The sequence below is a fragment of the Dunckerocampus dactyliophorus genome, chromosome 7 (genome assembly GCF_027744805.1).
Source record: "Dunckerocampus dactyliophorus isolate RoL2022-P2 chromosome 7, RoL_Ddac_1.1, whole genome shotgun sequence".
Taxonomy (NCBI): Eukaryota; Metazoa; Chordata; class Actinopteri; order Syngnathiformes; family Syngnathidae; genus Dunckerocampus; species Dunckerocampus dactyliophorus.
Genome location: NC_072825.1, coordinates 8,750,680 through 8,772,325, shown reverse-complemented (window position 1 = coordinate 8,772,325; position 21,646 = coordinate 8,750,680). Strand labels below are relative to the sequence as shown.

General features: G+C 43.9%; 2 protein-coding genes across 6 annotated transcripts in view; one reads left to right on the top strand and one right to left on the bottom strand.

Annotated features, from left to right (window-relative positions):
• Nucleotides 1–11,625, top strand: part of ddr1 (discoidin domain receptor tyrosine kinase 1) — a 54,588-nt gene extending 42,963 nt beyond the window's left edge. Inside the window, exons 11-21 of one of the 4 annotated variants that reach the window (XM_054781128.1) lie at nucleotides 314–439; nucleotides 1,336–1,398; nucleotides 3,597–3,763; nucleotides 3,909–4,110; nucleotides 5,798–5,905; nucleotides 6,708–7,012; nucleotides 7,095–7,222; nucleotides 8,055–8,252; nucleotides 8,327–8,594; nucleotides 8,791–8,940; nucleotides 9,020–11,625. In XM_054781128.1, the coding sequence (XP_054637103.1) occupies nucleotides 314–439; nucleotides 1,336–1,398; nucleotides 3,597–3,763; nucleotides 3,909–4,110; nucleotides 5,798–5,905; nucleotides 6,708–7,012; nucleotides 7,095–7,222; nucleotides 8,055–8,252; nucleotides 8,327–8,594; nucleotides 8,791–8,940; nucleotides 9,020–9,160 (1,856 nt within the window). In that variant the 3' untranslated portion in view covers nucleotides 9,161–11,625. The remainder of the gene's footprint in view (nucleotides 1–313; nucleotides 440–1,335; nucleotides 1,399–3,596; nucleotides 3,764–3,908; nucleotides 4,111–5,797; nucleotides 5,906–6,707; nucleotides 7,013–7,094; nucleotides 7,223–8,054; nucleotides 8,253–8,326; nucleotides 8,595–8,790; nucleotides 8,941–9,019) is intronic. The other 3 variants (XM_054781130.1, XM_054781131.1, XM_054781132.1) reach the window with 3 other exon arrangements.
• A 3-nt stretch (nucleotides 11,626–11,628) lies between these two features.
• Nucleotides 11,629–21,442, bottom strand: flot1b (flotillin 1b). Of its 2 annotated transcripts, none has more exons than XM_054781133.1 (13): nucleotides 21,335–21,442; nucleotides 20,815–20,874; nucleotides 19,273–19,348; nucleotides 18,330–18,420; nucleotides 17,595–17,738; nucleotides 17,380–17,499; nucleotides 16,017–16,112; nucleotides 15,788–15,940; nucleotides 15,529–15,710; nucleotides 13,942–13,987; nucleotides 13,720–13,857; nucleotides 13,475–13,639; nucleotides 11,629–13,414 (listed from the first exon to the last, which is right to left on the bottom strand). In XM_054781133.1, the coding sequence occupies exons 2-13, from the start codon at nucleotides 20,855–20,857 to the stop codon at nucleotides 13,385–13,387; spliced, it is 1,284 nt and encodes a 427-aa protein (XP_054637108.1). In that variant the 5' UTR covers nucleotides 20,858–20,874; nucleotides 21,335–21,442; the 3' UTR covers nucleotides 11,629–13,384. The 2 variants fall into 2 exon arrangements, with proteins under 2 accessions (XP_054637108.1, XP_054637109.1); XM_054781134.1 differs by having other exon boundaries at nucleotides 20,815–20,893; nucleotides 21,335–21,422.
• Nucleotides 21,443–21,646: the final 204 nt, after the last annotated feature.

Below are 21,646 nucleotides of genomic sequence, written 5' to 3'. Positions count from 1 at the left end.
CATATGAGGTACACCTGCACATTCTAATGAGATCCAATACAAGAGCTTTAGCATACATTTGACTTTTACCAAGAAAATAATGCTCCATTTTAGCTAAATAAGGTGACCAAGATATTAGAAACGGAACGGCAAACTACCCCCACATGAATAAATATATTGGGAAAGTAATACCTAACAAAATGGAGCACTATCATCTTTGTCAAGGTGATGCAGCGCTTCATTTGGAACTCAGGTGTACCTAATGAAGTGTCTGGTGAGTGCTGTCGTGTTGAGCTTTGGCTAGATTTTGATTTTTTTCTGCTCTCCCATGCAGAGCCTTTTGAAAAGGATGTCACACAGACAAATTCCATCCTTCCCACCACAAGTTCATCTCCGTTCCCCAACCGCACCTCTTCTTCCTCCCCAGCGCCCAGTCTCAGCGCCTCTAATACCACCACTGGTGAGTCCGGCTCCTGCTTTCAGCGTCCCTCTCTTTGTCTGTCAGCTCCTCTCATTACTCATTATCCTTCACTCCTCCTCACTCTCTTGTTCTTTCCTTGTCATCTTTCGTCTTTGCCGTTATGACCAGTGTTACAATTGGACTCTAAATAAAGCCACTTTCACACAGAGATCTTGACAGAGCCGTAACAGGAGACCCGGCACTAAGCTGCCTTTGCCTTTTACACAGAAAACAGCTAAGGGGTGTGAACTTTCATACTCTCCTGCCCTGTTGGGTTAAACAATTATTGCTGTTCAACAAGTGTTGTCAGACCAGATGTTACCATGTATGTAATTATCAAATAGAAGGATGCCATGTTGCTGTGGTAATATTCTACCTTTGCTGGGTTCTGTGTGAAAGGCAAAGATGGATAACTGACGGATCTTATGTCACTGAAATCTCACAGGATCTCTATAAAACACTTGAAGGACAATTGCTTTCAACACAACAGCGCAGTAGGAGTGAGTGTTAGACGCTGCTCGTCACATCCCTGTCCTGTCGTTCAGGCATTCTCCTTTTACACAGGCGTCTGTTACAGCTCTGATACCACCTCCAGAAGGAAGGGAAATATATGTAACAATCCCATCATACTGGAGCCGTGCTGCCAGATAAACCCTAGCTTAAACAGGCTGTGTAAAAGGGAATAAGAATGGCTGACTAACATCCAAGTGCAGGATGCAGGATATCTTGCATATTTATTTTTAAACAAGATCATGTCATCTTTATCGTCAGCCCTTTACTCTCCTTGGACAGATCTCATCCTCCTCATTGGTTACTCTCCTCCTTTCACCACCTCTCTGCTCATTCACACCCTCCTCCTTTGTCCATCCTCCCTGCTCCTCTTCCTCCTCCTTCAGCACCTCCCACCATTGCCAACTCCACCTTCACGATGGACACCACTGCTAACTGGATGCTGTCAGGTGAGACAAAAGGAGGACAAAGCTTCTCCTCCTCTTGGCGGCTTTAAAAAAACAAAACAAAAAAACATTCCCCTGGAGTCAGATTTGGAATGGGTCGCATACAGTGGAACCTCTAGGGTTGGACTTTCCCATAGGAAATAATCCTTGCCAAGGTCTGTCGCCATCATCAAACCTTTATATTAACTGTACAGGCAAGGTTTTAATCATGAACTGCCCTGAATGAACTGATAGTTGGGATTTTCTGACATGAAGTTGTATGACTCCCCCATCAGCAGTGTAGTCCATCAACAGCGACTTACCCCCCACTTGGTCTCCTAAGTCCATTTCTGCTTGGATTCCGGTGATGAAGAACGTGGTTCCACTTAGTTGCTGGGCTAATTTAAGTGACGAGTTTGGCTTCTGAAAGCTATGCGTTGTAAAGAGTAATACGTTTGCATCATAGAAATGCCTTCTCAAAAAAATCAGACCTCCCAAAACACTCGGTGTTATATACAGTATGTCTCCCGCAGTATCCCTGCGCATTCACGTGTATGTGATGAGGACACATACGGAAAGAAGATGGCCGCGGCGCTCCGTCGTGGAAGATGCGAGTGTGTTCTTCCCATGCATACGTCAACTCTGAGATGCCCACTGAGCTGACGGCTTTACCAAAAAATGACGGCTTAAAAGTCATCTCAAATTCTTGAACGTGCATTTGCATAAAATACATATAAATGTCATAGAATTTTCATAGACGTCAATTCATTTTCAAGATAATAAACTTTAAACTAACTGTGTTCTGTGGCCCCTTGAGCTGTGATGTCATTCCAGTAAGACACCCTGCAAGGACGCCTGTCAGCGTATTGTTTTCTGTGTGATCGCCTGTAAACATGAGAGGATGTCCAGACTTTGTGTCGCGGGAGGGTGCGGTCATGGCACAGCTCACGGTGTTCGTCCTTTTAATTGACAAAATGACCAAAAAGTTGCGAAGAGCTGGACAAAAAAAAAAGGCCATTGAAGTGTTGGTGGTTAAGCTCGGCGCATTTGAAGGATGATTGCTATGAGGAAGTTTGCATAAAGTATCCCTCCATGACTTGTACGTCGGGCAAGGAAAAGCGGCCACTTCACCCGTCTTAGCTTGAGTGACCGAATCCGGAACCTTTGACACCAGCACCTAAGGCGAAACCAAGTCAAGGCGCTGTTGAAAAGCCGCACAGATCAAAGAGTAAGTACGTCATTTTTCGGTTCAACTTGTGAGAAATGTTGGCTAAATTAACTGTAACTCTTTCCATTTTTGACAAAACAGGCCCTGAAGAAAGTACCTCTAACTCGCATAAAAAGCATTATTTTTCAAATGAAAATGATATCAAGCATGACACAAATCAGACCCAAATCTGTCACAAGGCAACACAAAGCCGCAGCATCCCTACTCCTCGCATGAAGTCGCAGCTGCACACCACGTTGATGAAACTACCCGATGAAATGAAATCCCTCAAGTCCCTTGTGACAGACAACATCATGGAACCTACAAGTATTTGCATACAGTACATGTGGGGAACACCTCCCCAGTATGTGTTTAAAGAAGAGAAATCCTGTTTGGGATAACCTTTAATTCAACTTTAGGTGTTCCACTGTATACAGCCAGAACACTAACACACAATATGTTCATGGAGAATAACAACATGGCTGTGGTGGCACCAAGTGCATGTTCTGCAGGGCTTTTTGGACACTTGAAAACACAACTGGAAGTTCTTTCTGTGGCATGTGGTCTTTTTTTGTTGGGGGTCTGTTGGTGCTGACAGACTCGAGACTTTGTGTGTGTGTTTTGTGTGTGTGTGTCCCATCTACACATTGTGTGTTGGTACATACCTGCATGCCGCGTTTGTCCTTGCAAGATGATCAAACAACCTCATTGTGTCGTTGTTGAGGAGCCATGCACTTTTCACATTCTTTTCTACGAACAGCGGCCCCTACAGAGGCCCCAGATATGTTAGGTGATGAAACTATGCAGGAGTGACCTCAGTGTGTGTGTGTGTGTGTGTGTGTGTGTGTGTGTGTGTGTGTGTGTGTGTGTGTGCATGTACAGTATGTGTGTAAGATAAGACAGTAATAACTTTCAGCATAGATCCACACTGGCGAACGAAACAACAATCATCACAACAGGTCTGGGGAAAAAATGCGAGTATGTCAGTTGAGGTCAACCTCTCCTCCTCTGCCAGGCTCGGAGTTTGCCGCCGTGTCTCCAAAGGCGGGGCTTCCGGTGGCCAAGGACGACAGCAGCAACACAGCCATTCTGATTGGCTGCCTGGTGGGCATCATCCTGCTGCTGCTGGCTGTCATTGCCGTCATCCTGTGGAGGCAGTACTGGAAAAAGCTGCTGGGGAAGGTGAGGACCGCTAATGTGATACAGTGTTGATATCACTGGACACTTTATTAAGTACACCTGCACGAAGTATTGGGGGGGGGGAAACAACCCCACATGTTGAACTCCGTGTATGTTTATGTACCCATGCTCGTGTCGCAAACGGCAGGCCCAGAACAGCCTCTCAAGTGACGAGCTGCGCGTCCACCTGTCCGTCCCCTCGGACAACGTGGTCATCAACAACACGCACAGCTACTCCAGCCGCTACCAGCGCATACACACCTTCCCAGATGACCCCGAGCGGGAGGGCGAGTGCGAGTACCAGGAGCCCAGCGCCTTGCTCCGCCCACGGGACCACCGTGACAGCACGGGTGGGTGAACACACGCTTCCATGCAGCGATTTACAGCATGTCCTGCTGAGAGGCACTTGAACGCAACGTGCTACATACATGCTGATGGAGGTTGTTTACTATTGAAGCACGCACACACACACACACACACACACACACACACACACACACACACACACACACGCACACACACGCACACACACGCACACACACACACACACACACACACACACACACACCAAGGCTTTACATTTCTCCATTTCAGAGCTTAAGCGCTCTTTGCCAGCAGAAATGATATGTGGCTCATTTAATGCATGGACAAAAGTGTTGGGACACCTGGCCATTCCACCTACAGGAAGTGGACGTTGAAGAAAAACGGCCCGAAACAGCACTTTTCAAAGAGCTCTATTTTTGGTCTTTTTGTCAGGTTTCTGTTGTGTTGGTTTTTTTTCAGGAAGTTGCCGTGGCCCCTGTTTTGGGCCAGCAGAAAACATCCCAAACCCTCATTAGGGATGCCAAACCATCATAGTCCCAGTTGGACTATAAATGGACTAAAATGTCAGTTTTTCAAAGGGTCGCTTTTTCCACCGTTTTAACCTTTTTTACATTTTTATCTTATTTATTTATTTATTTAGGTTGCTTCTCAGCCCCATCTATGGGCCAGGTGGTCTGCAAACCCTCATTAGCGGGTCTTTTTTCCACCGTTTTATCCTGTTGCTGCAAAATTTCAGAATTTTTCAAGTCTTTGCCTTGGCCCCTTTTTGGTCTAGAAAGTCTGTGGGAAAACCTCCCAAACCCTCATGAAGGATCTTGCCTGAACCTACAAATGACCTCAAACACCAGTTTTAAAGAGAGATTTTCTGCCATTTTTGTTTTGCAAAATCCCATCCAGCCCCTAAGATGGCCTTAAAGCACACTTTTCAGAGGGGACCGTTTTCCGCCATTTTGACTCTAGATGCAAAATGACATTTTTGGGAGCTTTTTTAGGTCAGAGGTCACTCATGTTGGAAAAATCACTCCTTTTTGGAGCATGGGGGGGGGCAGAAAACCTTCCACACTCTTATTGGGGGTCCTCCGTGGACCGCACTGGCCTAAAACACCACTTTTTCCAAATGTTTGAACTTCTTCCACACCATGCTCGTCCAAATACGCCTTTATGGATCTTGCTTTGTGCACTGGGAAGAGAAGAGGGCCTTCTTCCCTGTACTGTTCCCAACTGGGAAGCATAGAACTGTCTAAAATGTCAACCTCGATCTACCGAGTTGATGAAGAGGAATGTCCCAATACTTTTGTGCCAGAGGTGTATTGCGTATTCTTTTAGCAAAGCTAGATCCACATGGAGGATTGCCTGTGTGAAGATGTACTGCTCTGAAGGCCACAAAGGAGCTTTTGTTGAAGGGGGAAAGAAGAGGATGATGAAAGCCAGAGCATGCGTGTAGTCGTATCGCACCGCACGAGACTAGCATGCCGTCTTCTGTGAGGCCGTTGATTGAAGTAACACCATTTCATCCACTTTTGGTTTTCTTTTAACATGACTGGCTTGTCCTTGCCGTGCCACTGCATCCCATCCTCCCCCTTTATTGATTGATTGACATGCTAACAGTACCTTATTTTGTGTTGTTGTGTGTCCACTTGATGTCGTATCGCGGTGCCCCACCTCGTCCTGTGTGTGTGTGTGTGTGTGTGTGTGTATGTTGTGGTCTCTCAGCCTTGCTGTTAAACAACCCGGCCTATCACCTGCTCCTGTCAGATCACAGGAAAGGCTCCGGGCCCAGCACCTGTCAGACTGAGGAAAAGAACCTCAATGTGCCCCATGGTAAGAGACCTGAGTCTGGGCAAATGCAGCTAAAGAAGCCCCCCCTTGCTGACATAGCTGCCTGTCAGGGTTGGTTCTTCATCTTGTGGTGCATGCCTCTTTCCTGTAAGACCTAACACAAGTCCCTCATTTCACCCTTTGTGCTAATATTCTCACGCTCTCTGAGAACCAGATACCTTTTCTAGCCTCCTCCTTTGGACTCTGGAAGCTCTATCTGTCACTCAATGAAAGAAACCCATGCTGTCCTTTTATTAGTTACGAGACGCAACGTCATGAGTTTCATCTTCTTCTGGGCTATTTAAATACTGCACTGTATTTCCCTCATAGTGGCCGGGGGTGTCTGTTTACTCAACCACAGAGAATACCAGGCATCTGTAAGGTGTTCATTGTTAGAGGGATGCCTTTATTTGTACAGGTTTATTTTTGTAATAATTACAAAAATACATAACACAGGCGCATCTCAAGAAATTACAATATCTTTGAAAAGCACATTTATTGCAGTACTTAAATTAAAAACATGAAACTCTTATATATACTCTTATTTGCTTACTGCTAATCACCTTGAATATTGTTGAATATTGTAATTACCACTTCAAAAATATTTAGCTTTGCAAGTACCTGCTGTAATAAAGAAATAATATTCTTGTTTTGCAGTTCAGTAAATGAAAAAACACACCACTATATGAGGGAATATGGTATAGAGGAGTATTTTCATGTTTCTGTTGTATGACTTTTCCCTCCAATTTGTACCCAGCAGTAGTTTTCTCTGTGTAACAAGTGAACCCTCACGTCTTGTGTCCAGCCTGTGGACTGGATTTGGACCTGGAGAAGAGTTTCCCCCTGTCGCAGGACGAGCCTCCTCCCTACCCCGGGTCGCCGCCATACCCTGCTCTGTCCCCGCCCGTGTCCCCCCCGCTGCCCCCCAGTGTGCCGCACTACGCCGAGGCCGACATTGTGAGCCTGCAGGGCGTCAGCGGCAACAACACCTATGCCGTGCCCGCCCTGGCCTCGTCCAGCCCTGGTGGGCCGGATGCTGCCCCCTTACCAGAGCTTCCCAGACAGTGTCTGATCTTCAAGGAGAAACTCGGGGAGGGACAGTTTGGCGAGGTGGGACACTGTGCAGTGAAAAGAAAGTATGTGCATGCAGGTGTGAAATTGTTAAACAGTGTTGCTCTTGTTGTGGTGGAAGGTGCACCTGTGTGAAATAGAAAACCCTCAAGACCTCCCCAACCTGGAGTTCCCCTTCAACGTGAGGAAAGGTCGCCCTCTGCTGGTGGCTGTCAAGATACTGCGGCCTGACGCTTCCAAAAATGCCAGGTAGGTCTCTCACTCACCGTGTACATCTTCGCCATAAAAGGATGCTATCAACGTACAGTACCAATCATTCAATAGCGCAAGAGCATGTCTCCAAACGTTTCACTGATAGTCTTCGTACCAGTGAGAGATTATTATCAGGATATTGTGGCTATTTAGGGATGCTTGCATGTGTAGTTCTTGTGGATCAATGAGGGGAATAAAAAAGTCAGAAACGAGTCAGAAACTCTACACATTAAAAGCACTGCAACATACATGCTTTTTACTTGCGGTGTACTCCGTGACAACTAAACTACAGTAATACAAATAACTAGAAATAAAGTACCCTTTTCTCTGGCTTCGTTGTCTTTATTTGTTCCCGTTTGTGGTGCCACATCCACCTCTGCGTTTCCCAAAACTACGGTGTGGGCTGAGGGTCAAACAGGACATGCACACGTTATGCTAATTGCACCCTTAAAAAAAAGTGCCGTTAAAGAAAATTCCCTCAGCGTTTGACTTTGACAGCCATAGAGATCACGTCTCTACAGTGCTCTCTAGTGGTAACTCGGTGGTAAGTGCAGATTGTAGTCTTTGATTTGCTTGTTCGCAATCACCTTATTGTTCATAGCTTGTTATATCAGCATGGACCTTTTCTGTTGTTATATGTATTTTTCCAAGGATGCTCTTATTACATTTTGATGACCATCTAAAAAGTTATGTAATTTTTTTTAAGTCAAAATGTTGCTTTTTCATGCTAATGACAAGAACAAGTAAGATGAGCTTCCTCTTCCAGTCTCACCTCTTTAAATTGTATTGAAATTGTAGTTTTTATTTATAGTTTATGTAAATTCTTCAGGAACGACTTCCTGAAGGAGGTGAAGATCCTCTCACGCCTGAAAGACCCCAACATCATCCGTCTGCTGGGGGTGTGTGTGAGCAGCGACCCCCTGTGTATGGTCACAGAGTACATGGAGTGCGGAGACCTCAACCAGTATCTCTCCCACCGAGTGCTGCTGGACAAGACCGGGCCTTCACACAACACTCCGACCATCAGGTATCAGAAGGGTTTGACAATAAACAGTGCAGTAGGGTGTCACTTTTATTCTTACCCGACGTCTTTGTTGCCAGCTACCCGGCTCTTATCTCCATGGCCAGCCAGATCGCCTCCGGCATGAAGTTTCTCTCCTCGCTCAACTTTGTGCACCGCGATCTGGCCACACGCAACTGCCTCGTGGGCGGCGAGAGGGGAGAGAGTGGAGGCGACCCGAGCGGTGAGCGCCACATCAAGATTGCCGATTTCGGTATGAGCAGGAATCTGTATGCGGGAGACTACTACAGGATCCAAGGCCGAGCTGTGCTGCCCATCCGCTGGATGGCCTGGGAGTGCATCCTCATGGTGAGAAAAGAACCAATATTCTCCACATATTCAAAAGATATGATAACTCAAGACACTTTGATAGCATCATATGATCTACATCTGACTGAATAATACAGTCCTAAGGGGGGGGGGTGCATGATATGCTGCTATGCCTCGCGCCACATGAATAAGCTGCTATATTGACAACGGTGAAAGATATGCCGTGTGTTCACAGGGTAAGTTCACCACCGCCAGCGATGTGTGGGCGTTCGGAGTCACCCTGTGGGAGATGCTGAGCGTCTGTCAGGAGCAGCCTTACTCCAACCTGACTGACGAACAAGTCATCGACAATGCTGGCGAGTTCTTCAGAGACCAGGGCAGACAGGTACGACGTCCACGCAGGACCTTTTTCAAACTACTGTAGATAGCCTCATCTTCCTCCAATTGTGTGTCCTCCCATCCAGGTGTATCTGGGCAAGCCTGCCGTGTGCCCTCAGGGTCTCCATGAACTCATGTTGAGCTGCTGGAACAGAGACTGCAAGCTCCGCCCATCCTTTGGGTACATCCACTCCTTCCTCACAGAGGATGCCATGAACATGGTGTAAGACGCATTGGCGGAGTCCACTGGTGGCGTTTAAAAAAAAACAACAGATTTTGTTATTTTTGGGTGGAGGGGGCTGCTGGAAGGGCTGCTGGTTCAGTTTACTCCCACACCAGACCCCCAGGGAACCGCAGTAACCGAGCTTGACAAGTGTAGAGCTGAGGCTGAGCTACATGATTTAGTGTAATGTGGTGGGTGGTGGGTGCATTCTGCATTAGGAGCCTTTTCTTCTTCTTGGGACTTTTTTTCAGAAGGGGACACACAGGAAATGAGGTAACAGGAAGTATCTTCTCATTTTTAGGTGTAGTGGTTCACATAGCACAACTCCATGCCCCAATAAGTCATCCTGTGATCGACAGCTGATCAAAGTTTAACCCTTCAGGATAGCCCCCCCCCCCCCCCCAATCCTGAACTGGATAAGAAAGAGGTCAAGAAAAACGCAATGTAGTGGTTCACATAGTTGTCTTTCACGCAGCTGGTCCTAGCCTCTTGTCCAAAGTCAGCTGGGGTAAGCTTCAGCTCCCCTTGCCACGTTGAAAATAGATGTTAGGGGATGAAACCTGTTGGTGTTGTAGTGGTTCACATAGCTGCCTTGAGTTCAATTCCTGGGCAGCCCGTCCAGGATGACCTCCACCTTTTTATGTAAGTCAGCTGGAATGGACTCCCCCTGCAACCCTGAACAAGATGAGATGAGGGCTGTTGGGCGGGCGGTGTCGTGGTTTACGTCGCTGCCTGCGTTCTGTTCCTGGCAAATCAGTCCAGTGTGACGCCCACCTGTCGCCCAAAGTCAGGAACAGACTTGGCACTATAGAAACTGATGTTGGGGAATGAGATCCATTGATGGTGTAATGGTTCACATGGCTGCCTCGGGCTCAATTCCAATCAGTCCTGGGTGTAGTCGGACCCCCCTGCCACTCTGAACAAGAGAAGTGGATTGACAGATGTTGGGAGATGAGGGCCATTGGCGAATGTAGCGGTTTATGTAGCTGCCTTCTACACAGCCCTCCCCTGGCTAGTAGCAATCGGTCCAGTGTACCCCCACCTCTGTCCCCAAAGTCAGAAACAGGATAAGTGGAATATAAAGCAGATGAATGTGGGAAGATGAGGTCCATTGGTGTTGTAGTGGTTCACATAGCTGACTTGGGCTGAATTCCTGGCCAATTAGTCCTCCTGGGTTTAGTCCACGTCACGCCCCAAGTCTGGCAGCCCTGAACAGGATACGGTGAGGCGTGTAGAACCACTTCTCCACTTTGTACTCAAATGGGACTATGTGACTAAATGCAGACCAGACAAACTACAGTACACTTGCAGCCCCCAACAGCATTTTTGAAGGGAAAATGTGATGACGATGTGACATGACCCTCCCTCCCCTTCAAGCAGAAATGTCACTTCCAGTTTGGACAAGGAAACAATTCCACAACCTCCTGCACTTTAACTCCATCACACATGTGACTGATGAGCTGTTGCTATGATTCCTGCTTATGTGGACTGAAGAGCAACGAATGGACGACTGGAAGGACATTGTTGGATGTAAAATATTTTAAAATGGCCGACACCCGAGGATCTGCCCTGAGTGCTCTTTGACTGCCGAAAGTCTACGTTATCGTCTACGCATTGTACAGCACTGTTACTCAGTCCTCTACATCAGTGGTTCTCAACTGGTTTGGCTGCGGGACCCACCATCACCCATCCAATTGCCGACATTTTTGAACGTAAACTTCTCAAACATCTTATTTAATCCATGACATTTACTTATTGAAATTTGAAATGTAGAAAGACTGTTTGCAACGATTACGTGGTTGCCTAGAGGGCGCTAACTTTTAAACGTGTTGCAAGCATTACAGTACAGGTATATCCTGCATTCTTCCTGCTCCAAGCATGTAAGCTGCACCCCAGGTAACCATCTCTCACACACACACACACACACACACACACACACACACACACGCACAGGGCCTTTGCTAAGTGCTGGTGGTGTCATTTTGAGCCAGTTGCAAACTGTCCCTTTAATGAAAAGACAGAAAAATGCAGTTTGAATTTGACGTAGAAAGTCAAGAGAGCCCACGATGTCACGATCCCACTGAAAACTGCTCTGCCAACCACCTTGGGGTCGTGACCCACCAGTTGAGAATCACTCCTCCACATGATCAATGGATAGTCGTTTACTGATCACAAATGGTTGCGGTGCCATTTGAGTCCATGTTTTTTGATACACTGTAGTACAACTAAACAGTTTTTATAGATACTGTACATGCTTTGTCTGTTGTTACATGAATAGTTTGTACATATTTTGAATACAGATCTGTATTTTCCTGTACTAATATATGGAAAACTCTCTTGTGAGAGTCTTCCGTATCTTCTGTAGACACGCTTGCTACCTTGATGCCGCAACCATCCATTGTGCTGTTTATTTTTGTAGATGTTTCAATAAAGGTAAGACTTTTCGAATAAAAAAAAAAACAATAGCCGTCATCACTAATTATACAGCATACTTTATTAATAGATAAATGCTGACCATTTCATACTAACTATTGCGGCTAGACATGCAGCAGTCCTTCTTACGTGACAAACATAGGATTAGTTAAAGGGTTAAATTCCAAATAACATGGTAGCGTTATGGCTTATACCACTTGGATAGAAGGTGATATATTCCCCGACAAGATGAACACAAGAGGTCTGACATTGTTTGCTTTTTAGGAGTTCATCTTGACCAGGCACTTCACGGTAACGAGATGCATTACAGCTCTGATTTGTTAGTAAAGCATATAAACTTTTTTTTTTTTTAAATTACAACAAACCAAAAAAAGACAGACATGCCACTTTACGAGTTCCTAACTATGTAACAGGACCTCAATGTTAGTCAGCGTCGTTACAAACGTGAAGAATAAGTCAAAGCTAACAAACATACACGACAGTTCAATCTGTAGTTAGCAATGGTGACGTCCAGCAACACTTCCTTTGCTTTAACTGTGTAAGACCTCCCACTCCCGTCCCCAAAACACACCCACCGTGTCTCTTGCTGGCAACCACAAATCCCACTTCCTTTAACAATCACAGACACCAGACAAAAACCCAGATCATTATTACTATTGCAGCCACTTTGAAAAAACAAACGACAAAAAAGTAACACCTCCGAGAATAAGGTTGTGATTTTACACTAAAAAATAGTTGTATTACAAGACTAAAATCTCAAAATTTTAATAAGTAAATGCTCAAAATTAATGCAGTAGTCGGGACAGATGTTTCTCTAAATATGCGTCCTCCCTTTTTTTTTTTAATAATACTGTTTTTTTCACACAAAATTGCCCCTTAAATCTTGCAATATTATAACAATTATTATTTTCGGGAGGCAGAACTGGGGAATTTAGTCTCCAAATACCCAGGTAATTAAAAAAAAAAAAATTGACCATTATTCTTGGAATATTATGCAGAATATTCTTGCAGTTTTCCCATCACTTTGCGACTTTTGGCAATTTTAGTTATGATATTCTCATAATTCTATTCTGATAATATTAGGACTATATTACGGCGAAAAGGATCACATTATTCTGGTAATTGAGTTTATTCCAATACTTGAGCATTTTTTCATCAAAGTGGATTCTTCTATTAAGTGTACTTGTTAAAGAATGGCATCTGTCTTGCAATATTCACCCCCCCATAAACGTAACAATTGTCTTTTTTCTCTTCTCGTAATTATGACGATTGTAATATTATGCCTTTTGTTCTTGTAACATTACAACCTTTTCCCCGTGTACAATTGTGACACTATTCTGGTAATATTACCACTTTTTTTCTTGTATAATTCTGACTTTTGTGTAATTTTCAAACTTTGTCATGCTTTTTTCCCAGTGTGGTAGTAATACTCTCTTTGAATAGGTTTGGCGCTAAGTTAATGTGTGGTGCATAAGATAACCTTTGGATCTATTTTAAGAGGCTACTGGTGGGCATGGAGCAGATGCCAACACACACATTGCTGATGAAAAGGCACAGACAAATGTTTCAGGCGCAACAATGCAGACACTAAACCATTTCCAGCTAAACAGATCTTCTATGGACAAAAAAAAAACGTAGCTAAAACACCAGCACTTATCAAGAGACATGAAACAGCGGCGGAAGAGACGACAGAGACACGGTAGAGGCACACCTGCATGCGCTTTGATGGCATAAGAGTCACCAGAGTGGTTACTGAGGCACGGAGAGGGGAGGCGGCGTGATGCTCCACGTCGTCTTAGTGCACACGCAGGGACTGTCCTGTAACCTGCAAGAAACAAAGATGTCAACATGGGCTGATATGGAGTCTATGCACATGGATGGATACCTGGGAGATGTCCACTCCAGTGAGTTTCTCCACAGCTGAGGGCACCCGGGTCATGATCTCCAGGACCTCGCTGGCCAACTTGGCAGCTCCCACATCCGAGCCGCCGCTGGACACCATGGTGACCTTCTGGGCTGATGACAGAGGCTTGCTGATCTCCTCTGCCATCTAAGATCCCACAAAGAGAGGACGCGTGACGTTAGCGCCACAAAAAAAGACTGCAAGGATGTTCATCCCACGCGACAGACCAGTGGTAGTTTCTCCAGGAGCATGTCCACCATGGCTCCGTCTCCGTACTGCTTGAAGGCATCCGCCTTCTTGGCCATCTGCTCCGCCTCAGCACGGCCCTTTGCCTCCAGGGCGAACGCCTCAGCCTCGCCCTTCATCTACACAAGCAAAGTGAAGTGTGCATAAGTTAAAGGTGAAGCGCTGTTGGAGGTTAAGAAGGTAAAAAAGAGCAAAAGACTCACTCTGATGGACTCGGCCTCAGCTTCAGCCTCCATGATGAGCTGCAGGCTGCCAGGAAAGACAGAACATTCGTTTACAAACTGTTACGGATTGGGATTCAAACGAGGCTAACCGTTATGAATATGAAACTATTATCAAGAGGAACAACTAAAATGTACTACATTTATTGGACATGATCTGATTGAAGGCACAGAAATGTGGAAATGATGCCATGGCATGGCCTAAAGCACTTACTAAGATTTAAAGATGAGATTATGGCCAAAATGCAAAGATGTCAAAGATGTTCAAGTTTGGCACACCGGCCAAACTTGAACAATTTTTGAGTAGGCTCACAACGTGAAGCAATGGAATTGCACACATCACAAAACAATTCACTTGGTATTTTGCGTGCATTCCCGCTTTTTCGGAATGAATTTCCTTTCTTCAAAGTTTAGTCTGGCTGCCATCATTCATTTCAATGGGTTTAATCTGCAAAGATTTTGTGTGTAAATATACGTGTATATGTATGCAATCCCTCGTTTATCGCTGGTAATTGCTTCCAGACCCGAACGTGATTTATGAATCAATGTTAAGAAATTGAATATTTTTGTCCGTAGAGCATAGAAAAACCTGTTTAAAACCTAAATTTTTTACATGGAATAAAACTCCATAATCACCTTTACACTCTTATAACCAAATATAGTAAACATACGGTAGTACTGTAGTGTATTGTAACAGAAAATATGACAAAAATTAGAAATAAGCAAGACAGTAGAAAAAGCAGCACGTTTAGAAGCCATTGTGGAGTTGACATAAACGTTCTCAGAAATCACTCACTCACAAGAGCAAAGATACTTTCCGCTGTGTAATAACAATGTAGGAGTGGATGCTGCATGAAGGTGAGCCAATCAGTGCCGAGGATACTGAACAATAATTTCCTGCACGGTATAGTACTGTACGTGTCCCCAGGCCTTGTGTTTTCCTTCATTCAACAATTGTTATGCTTCAATGCTTTACTCAGGCCAAGAATACATCAAATTTGCTTAAATATGCATATTTTTGACTAATAGGCCGTAGTCAACCATGAATCAATTAATTCATTTTCCTCTTAACATTGTGCCTTTTTGCTTTACTTTAGCAGGGGTTTTTAATGTCCTTTTATTTCTACATCAATACAAAATGATTGATGGAGGAGCGAGACGGCAAAGTGTACACTGGGGTCTCGGCACGGGAGCATAATCAAGGCTACAGAGGCTGAACTCCGCAATAAGCTAGTACTGGTTTGTCTGACTTTGCATTCAAGCAGCACTCCAGTGCAAGTTTCCTGGTCTGAAGTTTGACAGTTCCACCTTTGGAATGCTCCAAGAGTTTGCCTCGAGTGGGTGAGTTGGAACACTCAAAGCACTTGACCTATTCAGAGGTTGGACACGTCTGAATTCAAAGTAGTTTTTTGCACTGATACTGTAAGTTGCCAACTTGTGATGTCAGTTTTTCTGTAGACAACTCAGCTCATCATCCCTCAGCGTTCACACACCACGTCTTGGACCATTCCCATTTCCAATTTTTGACTAATTTGCTATCTCCAACATCAATAGTTCAAATGTTCTTACCGCTGAGCTTCAGCCAGCCTCTCCAGACGATACTTCTCGGCCTCAGCAGGCTTCTTGACTTTGGCCTCCAGCTCCTTCTCCTTGCGGACGATCTCCTGCTCCTGCAGCATGATCTGCTGGGAGCGCTCCACCACCTGAACTTGCATCTTCTCCTCCTCAATGCGCTGCTTGGTCTTGGCCACCTGTGAAGAGCATTTAGAGTAAGACTCAGAGATGGTCCCCCAGGAACATGAGCAGATCAAGAGGACGGCATTAGTACCTGAAGCTGATAGGCCATTTCTGACTCAGCCTTCTTGGTGTTGACCTCAACATCATAAGCGGACTTCTTCAACTCGTAATCCCTCTGGGATTTGGCCATCTCAATCTCGTTCTTGTACTGAGCGGACACTTTCTCCTGCATGGCTTGGGCCTCCTGCATGGTGAAATCAAACAGTGAGAGCTCCTCACAAGATTTACATGTGAAAATGAACTAAAGACGCCATTTTTACCCTAATGACAGCATCCCGCTTGTACTGAGCCTCTCCAATCCTGGCATCCTTCTGCACCTGGGCTGTCCTGGCCTTACCTAGTGAGTGGAGGTAGTCCTAGAAGACAGTGACCATGAAGCATGATTAAACGTGCACTCACTCGCCAGACAAAGAAGCACAAATAAGATGTTTTGATTGAGGTGTAACGATGTGTATTATTGTGGTTGTAGATGTGCACTGTGATGTGCAAAAGATGCACATCAGACTTACAGGACACGGTTGCCATAGTAGCACTTAGCTCTAATTTATCACTAATGTACAGAGCAGTCCGGGGATGGAATAGAAAAGAAGAGGGGGGGTTGCAAACACTCAGTCAATAAAGGCCACTTAAGTGTATTAGTGGTAAAAGACGTCACAGTTACTAAAAGGTTCATGAAAGGAAAAAATGCAGGTAGAGTCCGGTGTCCTCGCCTCAGACATTTATTGTGACTTCAGACGTGTCCCACTTCAGAGAGCTGAATGTTGAGGCAAATCATAGCTTGCAAAACTGGCATGATTTTGAGCACAGAGTGTGCTTATTATTATGTTTATTATCACATTAATTATTATCACCCATTTTTATTTTAAATTGTTATAAATATAGGTATTCATTTAATTTATTATCTTATATCCCAAAGGAAATCATGCAAAAAGGGAATTATCTTTTGCAGAGTCAAACTGTCACCATCATAAAACCTTTAATACCAGTACAGGCAATGTTTTAAGTCAGTGATCCCCAACCCCCGGGCCGCACAGAAAGAAAAAATAATTTCCATGATGTTTTATTTTGAAAAGTGTCCGGATTCTCTGTTACATCCGTCTTACTTGACACATGTCCATTGTGCGTGTGCTAACTTTCTCTCGCCGCACAGACAGACTACTACTGTATTTTTTTCTTTCACTTCATATTTGGTGTCAAATGCTGATACTATGTGGGAATGCATAAAGGTAAGTTTTGATGACTTATTGAGTGCTAATGTGCACATTTGTCTCAAGTTAATTCATGCTAGCGCACTACCTTTTACCACACACGTCAAACAGCGACGTAATAATCTCTCTAGAAAAACTCCAAGCTACAATGTACGAACATCCCCACCCCTCCCACTCCTGAGATGCTCACTGAGCTGAAGTCTCACCATGATAGCTTTGTTGAATCTTGAGACACATTTTTCTCAGCACACCTAACTGTTTGGTTTTTGGGGTGTTTTGACTTTGTACTTTCCACTGTACTCCAAAAAAGCAGAACACCACAATGATGTGCAATCATGAGACTGTATTACATGCTTCCTTTACTTCCCAAGAGCTTTTGAGGCCCGGGAATGGGAAACCCCTTTATGTGCATTACCTGGTCATCATGGACGTCTTTGAGGGTGTAGCTGACCACTCCAATCCCCATGTTGACCAGGTCAGAGGAGGCCACCTTGAAGACCTGCTCGGAGAACTTCTTGCGGTCCTGGTAGATCTCCTGTGAGAGGTGAGAAATAAAACACACACATAAAGTCACTTAAATTGGGCAGCGAGTGATTCTCCTTTAGTCTCAGCATCACAACAGTACATCACCTCCACAGTCAAGTGGGCGATGATAGCCCTCTGGTGGCCCTCCAGGGTCTCCAGAGCGATTTGGGCAATCTCAGCCTCTGACTTTCCCATGAACATCTGGCAGGCGGTGGCCAGCATCTCCTTGTTCTGGCCCTGGATCTTCACCTGACAGAGTGTAGTAGGATGAAACAGCACTGAGATCAATGTTATCGTTATTAAAAGATGACCACAATTCAATGTCAAGACAAGTGGCTCTTAGATATTTGGTGTGGGAAGTCATTGGGGAAGTTCTCTGCTATTGTTTGCAATTTGGTCATGACAACTGAAAAAAAATAACACTTCTAATATCCAATGCAATAGTACACCACCGTAAACTAGAACCACAATAATATATAAAAATGGTAAATGAATACCTCTCTGATAGTGTCAATCATATCTGAGCATTTTTATGAATAGAATCTCTGGTACTGGACCTCATTAGGGTGTGTCCAGTGTGTGTGTGCGTGTATGTGATAAACAGCTGGGAGTCTGCAATAGGATCTCTGCTGCCATTGTTGACAGTGTTGACACTGAAGACCCGCCCCCTCTGGGCTGTGATTGGTGAGAGGCAAGGTCACGTTAACAAAAGATTTAAAGCGTGCACTCTCCTACTGACCCTGCGGTGTCCCTACTCACATTCATGCAGATTAAATTCAACCTTTTTTTAAATGGCATTTTGATCTGTTTAAAACGCCCATCCTGCCCACAAAATGTTACCTGAGCAATGCCGGTGACAGAGATGGGGACACCGTGCCGGGTGTAGACTTTGTCACTCTTCACATTTAGAGTCAGTGTGTTCAGAGTGATTCTATAACAACAATAAAACAAGAAACGTGGATCAGGACCTTAGTTACTCTCACAGAAAAAGAAAAAATGACAAGTGTGACAATAATCATATACCCTGAAATGTATCTCAGCTTAAGCAGGAGACTGGCTGCTCAGTACAAAATGGCAAAAACAACAACATCTATATGAAATAATATATAATAAAATGATATACAAACAAGTCAGTATCAATAATAAAAGTTAATAAAACATTGAATATTTTGACTACACGGCAACTAACTTCTTTTTACACTTGCATCAGTTTAGTACGTTAAAAAGCATCTCGCTCCCCTTCCATATACATTTATTGTCATGCATCATCAAAATATATTTTATTTCAATCAAGAATGTTCAGAAACCCTCCCTCTCTCCACCGCCGTACACACCACGTGTCACGCATCTTCAAAAAGTGACTTTCCGTTTTATTTTGCGTTACCATACAGTGGTTGACTTCTTTTTACACTTGTGTGACAGCGAAGAATGTTGAAATGTTACTTAAAATATTGCAAGGGGTTAATGAAGGTTTTATGATGGCAACAATTCGAACAGATAATTCAATTTCAATTATTTCCAGTGGAATACTGGCGGACTGTGTCCAACCGTATAGGCTGCACTGTAGTCACACAACAGAAACACAAATGTAGTAATAAGATTGTGCTCTGCTATGATGAGAGGATATGAGGCAGAGACACAGATGGGAAAGTCAATTATCAACCACTTCCTTGGGCTTACATGGACCAGCAATAACAGAAACAGCACATTTACACTTGTCTTATACTACAATTACCTCCATGTTTTCAGACAAACACACAAAGACGTAAAATAGAGCTATCACCTCTGGATCTGCTGAATACACGGGAAGACAAACACTCGTCCTCCAGCGATCATTAGTGGAGGAGAGCGGCCGAAGCCTGCAAGCCAAAGAGAAGAGGCGGTAGCATGTAAACATGGCATTTACTGAAGTATCACTAAATACATTCATTACCGCAACAACCTTTAATGCAAAAATACATCACTCTCGTTACTCCATGATGTGTTCACACAGGATTTCCCCCACCAAATCTGTATCTGTGGGCTGTATCTAGCGGTAGTCAGGGTTTTTCTTTTATGAAAATAACGCACTAGAGAAGCACTCTGAGAGCGCAGACCTCCACCACGTGCCATAGTTCCCCCATATTGTGATTCACACCAAAGTAATACTCCTACATTTTTTTGGATCAGTCTTTTATATTTTGTAGAACCTGTTAGAAACTTGTCCTGTATTTTTTTTTTACCATTTTTTGTGGAGGCACATGCACAAATGATCCGGATCACCCCCAAAATGTACTCAATTCTTCCATATCCCATTTCTGACAATTCCTGAAAATTTCATCCCAATTTCATTCATTCAGAACTTTTCAAGTTATTTTGAACACAAACAGAAACGCCGGCAAAAATATAACCTCCGCGCTGCGCTTGGCGGAGGTAATAATTGTACAAGTACAAATTTATTAACACAAGATGACGGAAAATTGACTTAAAATTAGGGTCATCTTTCTTCTTACATCCCAAGAACAACCAGGTTGTGGAACTCCCTGCCGCCAACCGTGTTTCCAGAGACTCCTAACATGAACTGTTTCAAGTCAGCAGTTAATGGACATTTTTGTACGGTATTATTAGCGAATGAAATATAAATCGACTTGTTGTGTTGTGGGTATTTATATATTAAATGTAACGGCTGCTTTTCGTCTATTTGATGGCACCACCAGGCCTAAAATCTGCTAATTAAAAAAAATAAACAAAATTATTTTCCTTTGCTGAAATATTGAAAGCTCGAACGTGATGGTAAGCGATACGTTGCAAAAATGATGCTACTTGCTAAGCAAAACATTTTTTAGGTGGTACTTGGTGTAAAAATGTTTTGAGAACCATTGGTCTAATTAGTAAATATATCTACTAATACCTAGCCTGCACAGAGGCTTTAGGTATTAACCTAATGCTAATATTTGCTATGGTTAATCTGAAACCGTGATATTCAGTAATGAGGTAAACTTTGCCCCATTGTTTCACAATCTAGTCACATGACATGATGATTAAAAACAGCTGTCGCTTGACATGGCCATGTGATGTTTGTAAACAAAGTTTAGTTCTTTTACAAGCTTCGCTTTAACCTTAAAGGTGAAAACTCAAGATTTTTGCAATTTACCATCACCCGTCTATCTTGTATGCAGGGTTCAATTTTGGTGCAATCAGGCGATATTGCTAGGAGGAGTTTGTTCAAGTACGACCCCAGCAAGTGGCCAAAATCCTCACCTGCAAACCACCTGCGTAATGACCATGCATGCCTGATTCCATGTCAAATCGGACTGAGGTGGGTGCTAAAAGTAATAAGCCTTACCTGAGACCACCATGGCTTCATTGGGTCCACATGTGTAGAACATATTTGCTCCTTTTGAGGCTAAACACAGAAGCAACACCTTGTAAAAGACAAACAAAACCCCAACGACTTTTACATATCATGACAATGTTGTAAGTACTGTTAAAGAAGGATTACGAAACTTGATAAGAAGCCTTCTGTGCCTTTTAATTTAATCGATGCACTGCACTGGCATGACCACTCCCCCACCTCAAACAGGAACCATTAAATGACATAAAGCGCCGTAAGGTCTAATGTAACGTGTACATATATACGTTTAAACATATTAACATTCATGTAATAGTCAAAACGGAATTACTGAAGACATTGTCACTTGTTTACGTTCCAAGCCTACCGAAGGTCCCCTTCCTCCTCCTCCTTCCCCCAAAAGACCCAGCATTCCGAGAAGTCATAACGGTTTACATTGCGTGGACTCTCTTATACTTTGATAAAATCCGAAGTAATAGCAATATTTCATCGTTGTCATGTAGGTTTGACTCACCGACAGTCGTTTGAAACAGCAAAAAAAATCTTTCTTGTCGTAACGGTGCAGAGTTGCTGTTTTCCGTCAGTCCCTCCAAACGACAAAAATGTCTGCCAAGACCGGAAGTGCACTGTGACCACGCCCCATTGTTGTTTCTGGCGCTACCTAGCGCTCAAACGTGGCAACTACGTGTTTACGGCATACCATCATCAGACTCAGACTCACAGTAGCATGTTCCAAAAAATAACTGTTAAGAAGTCCTATAAATGCTCACACATTTGACATTACCAACAAAAAATGCAGCTTGCCAAAAACTGCAGTAAAAATATC

What these genes read in the sequence shown, in the direction of transcription:
- flot1b (XM_054781133.1), bottom strand. Translation starts at nt 20,857, where the DNA reads ATGTTCTACACATGTGGACCCAATGAAGCCATGGTGGTCTCAG. An exon ending in AAGACGTCCATGATGACCAG is followed by an intron (nt 16,113 to 17,379) that starts GTAATGCACATA and finishes ACTGTCTTCTAG; the next exon opens with GACTACCTCCACTCACTAGG. An exon ending in TCCTGGAGAAACTACCACTG is followed by an intron (nt 13,640 to 13,719) that starts GTCTGTCGCGTG and finishes GTGGGATCTTAG; the next exon opens with ATGGCAGAGGAGATCAGCAA.